Source organism: Ochotona princeps, chromosome 16 (genome assembly GCF_030435755.1).
Source record: "Ochotona princeps isolate mOchPri1 chromosome 16, mOchPri1.hap1, whole genome shotgun sequence".
NCBI lineage: Eukaryota > Metazoa > Chordata > Mammalia > Lagomorpha > Ochotonidae > Ochotona > Ochotona princeps.
The window spans coordinates 7,572,886-7,587,063 of record NC_080847.1 but is presented as its reverse complement, the minus strand read 5'-3'; the positions used below and the strand labels follow the sequence as shown (position 1 = coordinate 7,587,063).

Here is a 14,178-nt window from a genome sequence, read left to right as displayed (position 1 = left end):
GATGTAAACTCATGTTTTTGTCAGTTCACAGGATTTTCAGAAAACCTTGCGAAGTTAGTATCAGCCAGTTTCCCCTGCCTCCCGTGTGCTGCCAAGCCCGCCCAGCATGAGCACGTACGATCATCGTTATTAAGTGTGAGTGAGTCGCAGCTGACAGACACGACAACACCAAGACCCTGCGGCGGCGGGGAGGGAGGCTGTATCTCAACGCAGACACATCTGTTAGTGGCTTCAAAGGCGTGGGCTGACACGTGGAGCCGCGACCCCAGCTCTCATTCAAGCCCTGGACATTCCCCAGACAAGAAACACAGAGTATTCTCCAACCTGTCACAAAAGCATGTGCGGCGCATTAACAGCAGAGGGGCAGGCCAGGGGAGCCCCAGTTCAAACAGCGCATGGCCGTCTGCAGACAAATGACGCGCCACGGCCGCAGCGCCTCCGGTCCATCCTCTGACGCTCCTGCTTTGCGGCATCTGTTCTCAATTCTCCCCTCTGCCTCTCCTGCTCCCGGTGTCTTCCCTCAGCCTGGGCTTCTTGGCCCTTCTTCCCCTTGCACTGATTGTTATCTGCAAGTCTCACTATCTTCATGTCAGCCCTCCTCCCTCCGGGTTGAATCCAGCCAGCAGGGTCGCAGGGAAGTGGCTGGAGGAGAGGGCCCTTAACGCTTCCTCACCGCGTGATCACCGTGCCCGTCCACCTGGACCTCTGCCACCCAGCCATCTCTTGCCCAACCAGTGGAGTTTTTTATGGTAATTTTCTGTAGCTGTCTATTCCTGTCTAGCAACTAGCCTGCGGTTAACCTGTTCCTCGCCTCCTGTCAGCTTCAGGATTCTTCTAAGCTACTGCCTCCCTAACCATGGGGCTCCAAAGTTAAACACACCCTTCTGCTGTTTATCCAAGAGGCCCAAAGCCTACCTCTAACATAAAGAAAATTCTTTTTTTTTTTTTTAAAGACTTTTACAAGAGGAAGTGTTGTAAAACTACAGGTGATCTTCTTTCAGTCACACAATGGTAGCCTGTGTCATCGGGCCTTGAGTCACAGCCTGTTCCAGATGGGGATCAAGTCACTTTATAATGAAACACTCGCCATGGATTTCCTCACCTGCACGCCAGCTCATGACAGTCAGAGGGCGGAGACGACTCAGCGTGCGTGCGTGGGACACAGGAGAGAGATACAGCGAGCGAGACAGAGCAGAACATGGCCTGAAGGGGAACACGGCACGAGGGACCAACAGAAGCTCGTCCTTAGTAACTTCTGAAGAATGTACCCCTTCTCAGTGAACATCTTAGCTAGTCACAACAAAGCATCTGTGCATTGTAATCCATACTGCCAGCATCTTCTTAAAGCATACACTCAGCAAGCCATTATCACAATGTTTAAACAAAGAACAAAGCCCATGGCCTTACTTTTTAAAAAAAAAAATTATTTATTTTTATTTGAAAGGCAGAGAGGAGAGACAGAGACAAAGATCTTTTGTCCACTAGTGGCTGTAACAGCCAGAGCTAAGCTAATGTGAGCCCAGGAGCCAGGAGTTTCTTCTGGGTCTCTCAAATGGGTGCAGGGTCCCAAGACTTTGGGCTATCCTCTACTGCTTTCCCAGGCCACAAATTTGGAGCTAGAATGAAAATGGAGCATCCAGGACACAAACCGACACCCATCTGGGATTCCAGAGCACGTAAGGCAAGTATTTAGTCACTAGGCTATCACACTGGGCCCCAACCCTACATTTCTACTACCCACATAGACACTTCAAAATTGAAACATACTGAGTTTTCAGCCATGGTCAAACAGCCTACATAGAAAAGGGTATTTCCCAAAATATGTGGACACATGCAATTAAAATAATGTGACTTGGGTGCGAAGCTTTTTTGAAACCCACTCAGTTTTTTCATAACACATTTCTACAACTACTCTGAAGACCCTTTGTAGACAGATTTCTTCGCACCAAAAACTCACCTTTTAATGCCAGTGCCGGGATTATACACCTCCTGGCATCTACTCTACACCTCTATATGTCTACTATACATCTACTTTGGATACAATGACTTTCTCAACAGGTTTAGGTGTAAATTTCACCACAGACCCTCAGTTTTCACTTGTTATTTCCAAAGTTAAGTCCTCTTAACACATCTTACACACTGACACACACCCCCAAATTTAACTATCAAGGCATACAGAGTTAATTCGATTTATCTATTCGCAACATGCCAAACACCGTTGAAACATAAGCTATCCTTTCCCAGTAACTCACAAGGACATGGTGTTCAGTGGGAGACTATTTTAAATGCCAGGCTCATTGGCAGGGAGTAACTGGTAACATGAAAAAGACCTGTTTTATAATAACGGTATCCGCAGGTATCTGCAGCGACCTCACAAAGTCTGAGATTGCCAAATAAAGACTGGTTTCTTTTTCTGGGAGAGGTTAGCTTTTCTCCCTGGGCCATAAGAAATACAATATGTGAGAGTGAAAAAACGGCTCTTTTTCTGCAAGTCTTTTACACGTATATACATGTGTGAAGGTACATATGTCAAAATAAAAAATTGATCGACGGACTTAAAGAAGTCTATAAAATCCGAGATGTAAGGCAATCATACAAATCCCTGACTCCCCGTAGAAATTTCCCCTGGCCAGGAGGAAACCAATGTGGCCAGCAGTGTTTAACCTGGCATCCACCTGTTGCAAGGATGCAAGAAGGAAGGTCTGTAATAGAGACTGAATTTTAAAAGGCGGCTGACTCATGATTCAGTGGTAAGCTGCAAGGTCTGTTTTCCATTTAGTTTAAACCTTGAGCCTCCCATGAAGGCATTCTATAAAGCTTTGACATGTAAAAATAAGCAGAAGCAGAGGACACTTTTATTTGGTATCAGGCCATGCACTTATTTCTTGGGGTTAACTGACAGCAGCCAGTTATTCCCAGAGCTGGATTAGTCTGCCTTGCAGTAGAAAATACTCAGAACTAAGTGGAAGGATCTGGAAATTCCACCACCCTGGGCGGGCAAATTGCTACTCTTCCAGCCTGAGGCGAGGCTTCCATGAATAAACCCATCGGAGAGCCCCTAAGTGTAAATGATTCTCACTTAAAAAAGCATGCACCTTAGGAAACGCATGGATTCCACAAAATGCATTTTGTGAGATCAAATTTCATGACTTTAAATGCTATTCATGGCACTCAACTGTACTCTACAGTTCTAGGGCAAGGCTTAACAGATGATCAAATACCGGTGGTTTTGTAACTGTGTCTTGAAGCAGCCTGGGCCCCCGTGACCCCTTCAAGACTGACGGGGCAATCTGGCCTGGGATGTTCCCTTCCCACCAGCTTTATTGGGACAGGATCCTAAAGGAAGTACAGTTTCATTCAAAAGTGACAAATATGTGATTCTTAAAAAAAAAAAAAAGGAATCCTTTCTTTGTTGCCTCTACATACACAATTTTTCCATTTGAAAGCAGAATGCACCTTCTGAGAATGAATGAATGCTACCATTGTATGTCACTCAATTTTTCCAAGCATTCTAGGATGCTCTAGATAACAATGGACTCCACCAAGATGAGTAAGTCATCATCCAGTGACAGAGTTTCTGGGACCATAAGAATATTTCAGGATAGCGCCATAGGAACTAGTGAAAGATGGAAACCGGGACCCTGGTAAGTTCACAGTGGCAAAGCAGCCACATCACCAACCTCTCAGAGCTGCTCTCCGCTGACCCCTGTGGCTTCCAAGAACAGAAGGCACATATCAATGCCTGCTCTTGCCATTCTTTAAAATCCTGAAACTTCAGTGTTTTGCTGCAATAATCTGTCATCATTTACATTCTCCAACTCCTATATTGGCACTGTATCAGTACCCTAAAATGTTTTAACTTTTTTTTAAAAAAATCAGATGTTGAGAAGAAACAAACAGAAGAGATCTGCTGTAAGAACAGTAGCCCAGATCAATACAGTTGACAGGTGAAGCAGAGGATCTCTAACCATTAGGGGGCATCTGTATGTGCTGTGTAACTCCCCATCCCACCTGGTGCCATCCTCACATGTGTTTTGGCCAACTGCCCCTTCTACTGCACTCAGCGTACTTGCGTAAGAACCTCGAAAACATGCAGTCTTATGAAGTGGCCAAAAGATAAAGTCCTTTCGTTCAGACGAGTAACAGCGCCTCTCGCTTTAGTCATTTCCCACACTCTGATTTCAGCGTCCCACAGGACTGTAAAACACAGTCAACATTTTCATATTGAAATGAACACATTTTTGGCTTCCAAGAGTTCGTTTCAGCTCAGTTCAGAGCTGTTGTATGGAAAGGCACATGAGCTTTGTTTAACTTCTTTAAAGAATAGAGCTATGGATCACTTGGCTAGCAGGATACAGGCTAGTTCTGGAAAAATGTAATTTACTATTTATTATAACTCTAAGTTTTAAAAATTATCATGTTCCATCCATTTTGGAGAGACACAAATGTGTGGTTAAATATGGTCAGCAATTTGATCATGCTCTTCTAAAGACAATATGGTATAATTTAGATATAAAGGTATTAATCCCAAGGTGTCTTTTCTTTTTAAATATAAGGCAGTGTTACTGGATTTCATTTCTTCTTCAGATTCAAACATATTTGAAACTTTGAGGTGAAACTGTAATCCTTTTAGAATCACACCAGCTTCCACCTTAGTAACTTTCATGGAGGTCACATTCCTGGGGCATTGACGTAACCCTCAGTGGGTCTTCAGGTAGACAACAATTCCAGAAGGCAACAGTTATGTAAGTGCGACCTTCTCCACCCCAGGGAAGCTACACTTTCACACTACTACAGCAATGACTTGAGTTCTTATTCTCCTTACATACGAATTAAATACATAAGTGAACATACGACACATGCCCAAGGGAACACGAGGACTTATATTAAGATGATTCTGCTTTGACCTATGGGCCATTTCCTCATGCACTTGTATTCTTTTGCTTAAGGAGCTGTATCTACAGAGACAGACTGACAAACCAGAACTAACAACTTTCAGAGAACTCCATTTTCCACTGAGGCCAGCCTTTCATTTGTCAGAAATCCCTTCTAAATCCTGGAAAACTCTCATACTTAGAAATCCAGTTTTTGCCAGGGATAAATCACGCAGGTGAGTGAGATGAGGAGCCGTGTACAGATTAAACAAAGCACTGGGAAGGCCCGGCCTGAAGCTGACATGCTGCTCAGTGACAACTTGTCTAGCGTCCGGCTCATCTGATCAACACAGATCCCGAGCGGAGACTTCAGGTGCTGGAGATGGCAGGAAGGACCTGCGTCATCCTGCTCACACTTTCCACCAGCTCTTGTCTTTTCCCTTGTTGTGGTTTCCTGCAGATGATGTATGTTTGACAGCAAAGGCTTAAACTGCAAACAGAATTGTGAAAATCTACTGGAATAGGTTTATGTTTATGAACAAAACTGGAGCGAGAGACAAACAGAAATGGCTGCTTTTTGTTGAGTCGTACAAAACTTCTTTCTCACCAGGGAAGATGGGCATTTTGCTCTGATGATCCATGGCACTGGCCGTGAGCGCCAGCCAGCCTCACTGTCCTTGTTTAGGTTTGTATTCAGCCGTGGAGCCTGCTGGGAGCACACTTGCACAGCCATGGATCACAGGGCTCTCAGCCAGAATGGGGAAGAGCATCTGCTTGAAACTGAAGCCCTCTTGCAAGAAGGAAGCGGGCTGTTTAGATGCCTCACGGAGAAGAAAAAAAAATACAGAATCCAGAGATCTAATGCCTATGCCTTGGGTTTGTGATTAAAATTTCAAAACTGGAGTCATTGTCAGATTTCAAACTTTCCTAAGTCTAACTTGACTCAGAATTTCTACTCTTTTCCTCCAGTGGTAAAAGCTGAGAGTTGGAAGAGCGTGTCTAGCAAGTCTCTCTGAAGTCAGTGTTATGAGCTCTCTGAAGGATCTTCCATCATGGACAACAGGTGTGGGACTCTCTATCTCCAGGAGAACACATGTTAGCTCATGTGGAAGGTCTGTAACCCAGGCTACAAACTCATACATCTGCTCATATATTCTTAAGATATTTAAAAGTTCAAATTTATTTAAGTTTTTTTAAAACGTTTCATGATATGCTTCCCCAGGCAGAAGGAGGCCCCCTCCACCTTCCCATCCCCCCTGCCCCACTGACTTTCCCCATATTATTATAATAGTCCTTCACCAACAGACACAAGTCCATTGTTCTGCTATTTAGTGTTTCATGGCATTGTAGATGTAGACAATGGAAGAAAGTCTACTATCCTATTGTCAAGATATATTTAAGACTAGAGATGCTTACTGCAATTTTGAAACTATCTGAATATACTGGCAGATCTGGGAGCTGGATGTGGTCCATAGACATGATTTGCTGTGCGTGTGTGTGCATGCCATTTTATACTAAGCACTTTGTAGGCATTGATATTATCCAAAGTGAACTTTTTAACAGCTCTAACAGTTTTGTTTGTTCATTTGATAAAAGTGAACATTAGGTAACATACAGAATTATGCCTAAGTTACATAACTAATTAAATTGTGTACTCTGAACCAAACCACATGTGAAACACCTTACAGTTTTAAATTGCATATGGTTATTTCTCTTATAGTTGTCTTCTGTGCACCTTCCTTGTAAATGTTTAAGGCTATTGCCTGCCACTCAAAGAGCATGTGACAAATGGTCCTTCATTCTGTACTGCCAGGGCCTAAAACAAACTCCCTCTCTACCACTTACATATGGCCCTTTGACATGCCAGAAAATGCCGTGCTCTTCAAATCTGAAGAAAATGTTGCATGATCTTGAACTGCAAAAGTGATATTCAGTAGGTTTCTCTAGCTGCTTCCAAGAAAAAACTTGCTAAGCACATCCAAAACGAAATCTGTACAGCTTCTGAGCAGGGGATTCTGATAGGGATCTTCAACACCGTAAAATCCAGAAGGAAACATACAGATGTGACAATAACATAAAGAATAGCTATTATGGCCTTCCCATGGTCACAAACAAGAACATCTCCCTACTCACAGCTGTAGTTGTTCAGGTCCAGGGCAAAAAATGACAACTGACACGTCAGAGCAGGGAGTGGTGTTAACATCTGTGAGGGTCCTAATTCCAGGCATGTGCATGCCTGGCCCATCCGATGTGTTCCTTTTTACTGTGTTAGCATGGATTTGAACACTTCCACACAGGGCATATTCTAGACATGGCTATTATGTGGCTACTCCCAACAGGGAACTGGGAGGGCAGGGCTCTGCTCAGTGAGCAAATGACCACCACCATGCCGCCTGAGACATTGGGGAAATGATTCATGCATTCATTCCTTCCCAAGGGCGTTTTATCCCCATCACACCCCTCGCCCCCGGAGACATCTTAAACACACACTCAACAGCCTACTTGACAGACATTCATAAATGTCTAACATGCATGCTGACACAAGGTGCTTAAAACAGAATTGTCCCAGGCTCAGCAGCGTGGCCTAGTGGCTAAGGTCCTCGCCTTGATCCCATATGGCCGCTGGTTCTAATCCCGGCAGCTCCACTTCCTCTCTATCTCTCCTCCTCTCAGTATATCTGACTTTGTAACAAAAATAAAATCTTTAAAAAAAACAAAACAAAACAGAATTGTCCCCAGTTTCCAGGCACCCCCATGATAGCTGCAGGAGTCAGAGCATCCAACAAACGCCCAGGGAAGGGACCTGACTCTCACAGCATCCTTCTCCCTAAGAGTCCCTCGCTCAGTACCCTCCGACAGCTTTCCACTCTCGCCCTGTCAGACACTGCAAACAGACCACTTCCTTCACCTGCAAGGCCACCTTCTCAATTTTTGCTCCTGGAATTCTGGCAGAACCATCTTCTATGTTTCCCTACCTGCTTCTTTTCCTGCTAGTCACTCATCTACTTAGCAGCCAGAGCGGAGCTACAAAATAATGACTTAATGTGAATATCTTCGTGTGAATATCCAAACATCTCCTCCACCAATGATATTATCTGTTAACTATTACTCCTACTACACCCATCTCATACCCCACCACTCTCCTTTCACAGCATTCTGCAGCTATAAGGAACTTTTCTTTTCCGTTCTCCTAAAAGCTCAAGTTCAAACTCAACATGGAGTTTTAAGTTGCTGTCTGCTTTCCTTGAATATTCACAATCCTTTACCTTGCTGGTTCTTCTTGTCCTTGAAGTTTCACCCCAGATGGCAACCCTCAGAGGATTCTTCATCAACCCCTTAGTCTAAACATGACCTCCCTCTCCGTTCTTTTCTTACAGTTGTTTTCCTCCAAAGAACTTACCACAATCTCTAATTCAATATGTATTTGTGTAAAGCTAAACTGTACCCTCCAACACTCTAAATTTGATAATAGCAGTGGGATTTTTTATGCTGAACTATATACCTAATTTACTGTCAGTGTGGAACACAATCGAATGCCTGTATATTTTCACTTTCCTGCTTGCTAAAGTACTGGCAAATCCAAGAATCCATTAGGGAAACGTCAAGATGTCATCTAATTTTGCCTGCAATAACTCAACACACATGGGCTCCAAACACCTTCACCCAGGCCAAGGCTACGCCACTGCCACTGCACTGTCAGGAGCTGCAAACAGTCGCCATCAATACCATGGTAACATGGCCTTTGTTCAAGGGATCATCCAACACCCCGTGCAAGAGACTAAATAAAAAGACAACTGAGGGCATCTATTTCCCAAGCAAAGACGCTGTCTCAGACACTGGCTTCATGAACTACACCACTGACCCCAAAGCCCTTGACTGAGAACACGGAATGCTGTGTGCCTCATCATTACACTCACTCCCTTAGCTGAGCATCAAGAACTCCGTTTACGCTGAACTAATCAATATACATAAGACAAAATGATAAAGCAATTTTACGTAAAAATCACCAATGAATCAGCACTGTGGCACAATGGGTTGAACTACTGTTTCTGTCTTCAGCATCCCGTATCAGAGCACCACTTAGAATCCCAGCTTCTCTACTTCTCATCCAGTTCCCTGCTAAATGCACCTAGCAAAGCAAACGAAGGCTCAAGTGCTTGATTCCCTGCCATCCATACGGGAGATCTGAATGGAGCTCCTGGCTCCTACATTCAGCTTGGACTAGCCTTGGCTATTGCGGCAATTTGCAGAATGCACCAGCAAAAGGAATACAGATAGCTTGCTCCCTCTCTGTCTTTGCAACTTTGCCTTTCAATGCCAGCAGCATCCCTTTTGAGCAACACTTTGAGTCAAGCCTGCTCAACTTCTAATCCAGTTCTCTGCTAATGTGTCTTGCAAAGCAGCAGAAGATGGCCAAGTTCTTAGGCCTCTGCAACTACACGGGAGACCCACATGGAGTTCCTGGCTCCTGGCTGCAGCCTGACCCAGCCCCAGCTCACAGGACAGTGAAGCCGTCTCTTCCTCTGACTCTGCCTTTCAAATAATAAAAAACAGACTGGTGTATAAAATTGAATAGCATGCGCTAAACATAGGAGGATTCACCGTATTTCAGTCTTATTAACTTGTGTTCACCTTGTTTCCCATCTTTAAGAGTAGAGCAGCAGGTCTTTGACAACCAATAGCACAACATCGAATGGCAAAGACCTGGCCTCAAGTTCACCTCTGCTTTTTCCTACTGGTACAAGTTAGTCAACTATATTAGTCCTTTTCACACTTAATTTCTCATTTTTCTGGCAAGTAAATGAATCAACTTTTCTACACTGATTTTGCAGGTAAGGAATTGAAACTCAAAACGACCAACACGAGAGTCTGTTCACGGAAGTGTGGAAGTGTTCCATGACTGGGAACCAGGATAGTTTCAATGCAAATGCCTGCAATGCCTACAGATGACACAAATCACTTTCCCATATGCACAACTGATCGGCCCCAATTTACAAGGAGGAATGAAAGCCAACCGAGATACACAAAACAAAAGAAAACATATGTATGAAACCTTCTTGCAAACACACAGGCAGCTATGATGGTTGTTCCACATGCTTCTTTCTTCTTCTTTTTTTTGCCTGGGTAAAGAGTCTCTGGGGAACCACAGCCTACAAAACTTTTTGCAGCTCCGTGTGATTCAAAATCTGCAGAGGTTCATGCAAGTGTTGTCTCCACTGCGCTATGCTCCTCCCGGGCCAGCCAACCTACAAACGTAGCTACAATGGATTACCCAGATGACAGATGCATCAATCTGAGATCATCTAAAAAGCATTCCTGGACCCGGCGGCGTGGCCTAGCGGCTAAAGTCCTTGCCTTGAATGCCCCGGGATCCCATATGGGCGCCGGTTCTAATCCCGGCAGCTCCACTTCCCATCCAGCTCCCTGCTTGTGGCCTGGGAAAGCAGTCGAGGACGGCCCAATGCATTGGGACCCTGCACCCGCGTGGGAGACCCGGAAGAGGTTCCTGGTTCCCGGCATCGGATCGGCGCGCACCGGCCCGTTGCGGCTCACTTGGGGAGTGAATCATCGGACGGAAGATCTTCCTCTCTGTCTCTCCTCCTCTCTGTATATCTGGCTGTAATAAAATGAATAAATCTTAAAAAAAAAAAAAAAAAAAAGCATTCCTGCTGTCTACCTGGGCATTCATGAAAACCACGTGCAATGGTGAAAGGCTGTCACCTGCATGTGAACATGACTGCATTGTTCTTGGCAGTGCACCAATTCCTCTCCTATTCCTAAAAATGAAAACGGCCAACAGTGTTCTCCCTTTTGCACTTGCATAATAAGCCTGTTGGGAAACAGATTTGGACTAGGATGATTGAAGTTCTTTAAACTAGCTCAAATTGGAGTCACTCTCTAGATGCAGTGAGCAGCATTGAGAACTCCATCAACCACAGGAACTTACTTCAAAGACCAGCGTCTCATTTGTGGGTCCCGGAGCATACAGACGTTCTGGGCGGCTGAAGGAGCGCTGGTATTCGAACGTGGTCCCGGCGAAAGTGAACTCCCCAGGCCAGTCGATGCTCCAGCTCCCTGTGAGGTAATACTTGTGGCCGAGGCTTCGGACAGCGAGATAGCTGGAGGAGACCTGCAGCTCCTGGATTTCGATGCTTCGGGCCCCAGCTGGGATGACGACCACTGGGTAATACTCTAAATGGAAAGAATGCAATATTTTTGTATTCCGTGTGTGCACCGCAGCAGTGACTGCGCAGAACAAGGTCTAGCTGGCACTCATTTCTTCTTTATCAGCTAAAAAATGATCGATCATGGAAGCACCAGAGAAATATGATGTCTGAGGCTTTCCCAATGTCTTGTTGACATGTTTTATGTCTTTCTCCCTTCCAGACCAGCACAGTTCACAAGACTAAGGGATACTGTTTTCTGTTTGGTTAAATCTACTCAGAAGAAACACAAAACTGTGGATCCTTAACAATGATATTCAGAAAATGGGGCTCTCAGGCTTAATTTTATGCAAGATGCTTGAATAATCGCTTCACCTATTCCTGTAACATCACCTAAGTTTCCCAGTACATTTATTTAACGCAGGCGTGTGTGGCATATAGCCCGCTGCACCAACTATTATGAGGGATAGGAGAGACATTCACTAAACATGCTGCTGAAATTCAGTGTGTTGATGAAACTTCTCACATTAAAAAAAAAAAAAGACCCCATCCACCCTTCCTTGTTCCCAGACAAGTCTGCCAAGTGAGCCAGTAAGAGGATCCACAACATCTAGTGTGGCTCAGATCTGCTCAGCAGTCCCAGCTGGCTCTCACCAAGCACAATGAAACAGCAGCAGCATCTCTCACCATTTGCTTTCTGCTGGTTGAGGTACAGGCCTTTGTAAAACTTGCAAGTCGAATTATCACCTTTGCAAACACCACATGCATCTGCAACTGCTTTAGAGCCAAGTTCATGATCACATCCAACTGGCTGGAACAACACCACAGGAAAAAAGTGAGGAAAGCAAAGGTTAGAGAAGGCAGTGGCCAGGGAGAATTAAGTGGCAAATGGTTTTTCTTTCTTTGTAGAACAATAGAGTGACAGTGCAATTGAAGGATTCAAAGCACAGTATTTCCTCTGTCATTCCTAGATGCAGGATGAGACAAATTGCTTGACTTTTCTAAGGGTTCAATTCTTCATCTCTGAGAATAGAATGGAAAATCATCACTGCTATAAATGCCAGGTGAGCATGTTTGGGCCAAATCTAGGACTGAAGCCGGAGGATGCCATTTGTAACGTCAGCAGCCCACACCACAAGGGCAGTTTAAATCTTAGCAACTCCACTTCCAGTTCAGCTTCCTGTTAATGCACCTGGAAAGGCAGCTGAATACAAGTACTTGGGCTCCTGCCGCTCACATGAGCAAGCCGATGCAGTTCCCGGCTCCAGGCTCAGGCCAGGCCCAGCTCCAGCCACTGTGGCCATTTGAAGAGTGAACCAGCTCTCTCTCTCCCTCCCCTATCTCTTTCAGTCTTTCTTCCTTTCAAATAAATAAATGCATTTTTTAAAAAAATTTTTTTTATTAATTATTTTGCATTATGTGACAGTTTCATAGGCTCTGGGAATCCCCCCCACCCCTCCCCCTCCCCTCCCCCCTGGTGGATTCCTCCACCTTGATGCAGTATTACAGTTCAAATTCAATCAAGATTCTTTCCTTGCAAACATATACCAAACATAGAGTCCAGCTACTTGTTGTCCAGATGGGTTGAACAGTTTCTTGGGGAGACCATTTCTGGTCCGAAGTTAGAGCTGGTAGAATATCATCCCAGTCAATTAAGAGTCCCAATATAACATCAACAGCAATTTGCAACATTATGGAATTGACATGGTTTTGAGTAACCAGTATGAAAAAAAAAAAAAAAAGCAAGTTCTTAACCACAACCTATGATTAGCTCATTGACACTTCAATTTTAGTTTATATACAGGACCGGCTGCTATATACCTTAAAATGGCTATAAGGTACCATTCAGCTGTCTCGTGTCTATTTCTAAATGCATCTTTTTTAAAAAGTTGGGGAGCTGGCATGGTGGTATGTCAGGCTAATTCTCTGCCTAAAAGCACTGGCGTCTCATTGGGCACTGGATTATATCCTGGCTGTTCCACTTCTGACCTAGCTCTCTCGTCATAAGCTCTTGGGCTCCTGCATCCCTTGGAAGGCTGGGAAGAAGCTCTTGGCTCCCAGGTTTGGGTCAGCCCAGCTCTGGCTGTTGAGATCATTTGGGGAGTGGGCCAGCAGATGGAAGATTTATCTTTCTGTTTCTCCTTTCTCTGCAAAACTCTGCCTTTCAAATAAATAAATCTTCAAGAAGTTGGATAATTCATATATACATTTGTATTTACACATCTTTTAACAGTCAAAGGGCTAATGATCAAATGAAAGAGAAAGCAGGTACTCAGAGAATAGGAAAATAGCTGGAATAAATAGGGGTATTTCTACAAAACATTTACAAGGTTCTGCTCACACAGCAAATGTATTTAGCAAATATGCAATAAAATTGGCTGGTATTTACAATCTCCCCATAACTACCATGTAAGGCAAGGTACATCAACATCTCACTTCTATACCACAGAAATGGAGTAAAAGAGAAACTAGAATAACCAGACTGGGGTGGGGAGGGAGGCACACAGAAACTGGGGGAATTTACAGGTGGAGTTCACATGCAGGTCAAACGCTTTCGCCCCTTTCTCCTGCACCACCTGTGCAGAATCTCCTGTGACACTCCTTGGGGGATACCCTTGATATGAGGAAACCCCAGCACGGCCATGCACCCCAAAGCAGAAGTGTGCTCTTACTTCACAAATCCCGTCAATACAAACGTCATTTTTATTCGCCGAACAAGGAGTGCCGTCCTTCACTTTGCCAGACATTGCAAAAAAAAACTCAAACTTCTCAGCCTTGCAGTACAGTTTGCACCGGTCTTCCTCTAGAAGCAAGAGAGAATTCAGTCAAGAGCCGGCCAAGGGCAGGTTGCGGGCAAAGTGAGATGCCCCCTGAAAGAGGAACTCAATGTCAAGGGGACATGTTATGCTCATATCTAAGCACATAGCATGTGGCCTTCACAAATGCTAATTTCACTTAACAATCTGAAGAAAACGGACACAATCAAACCCATAAGAACGCTGTTTTCAAACACTTAGTGATATGCACCATATCCTACTGGCGGGTTGCACAGCTAGACACCTCTGCTCCCCCCACTAGCATTTCAGGCCTCATAGGCGTGATGTTTGCTCACATCCATAAAGGGCAGTTGTTGTATCTCA

At 44.5% G+C, this 14,178-nt stretch overlaps 1 protein-coding gene across 1 annotated transcript in view; it reads right to left on the bottom strand.

Moving 5' to 3' along the window:
- The window catches only part of ADAMTS18 (ADAM metallopeptidase with thrombospondin type 1 motif 18), a 117,520-nt gene that overhangs the window by 21,239 nt on the left and 82,103 nt on the right, over nt 1-14,178 (bottom strand). The window contains exons 13-15 of the mRNA XM_058674824.1: nt 13,711-13,841; nt 11,726-11,849; nt 10,822-11,066 (exon numbers count right to left, since the gene is read on the bottom strand). Coding sequence (XP_058530807.1) covers nt 10,822-11,066; nt 11,726-11,849; nt 13,711-13,841 — 500 coding nt within the window. The remainder of the gene's footprint in view (nt 1-10,821; nt 11,067-11,725; nt 11,850-13,710; nt 13,842-14,178) is intronic.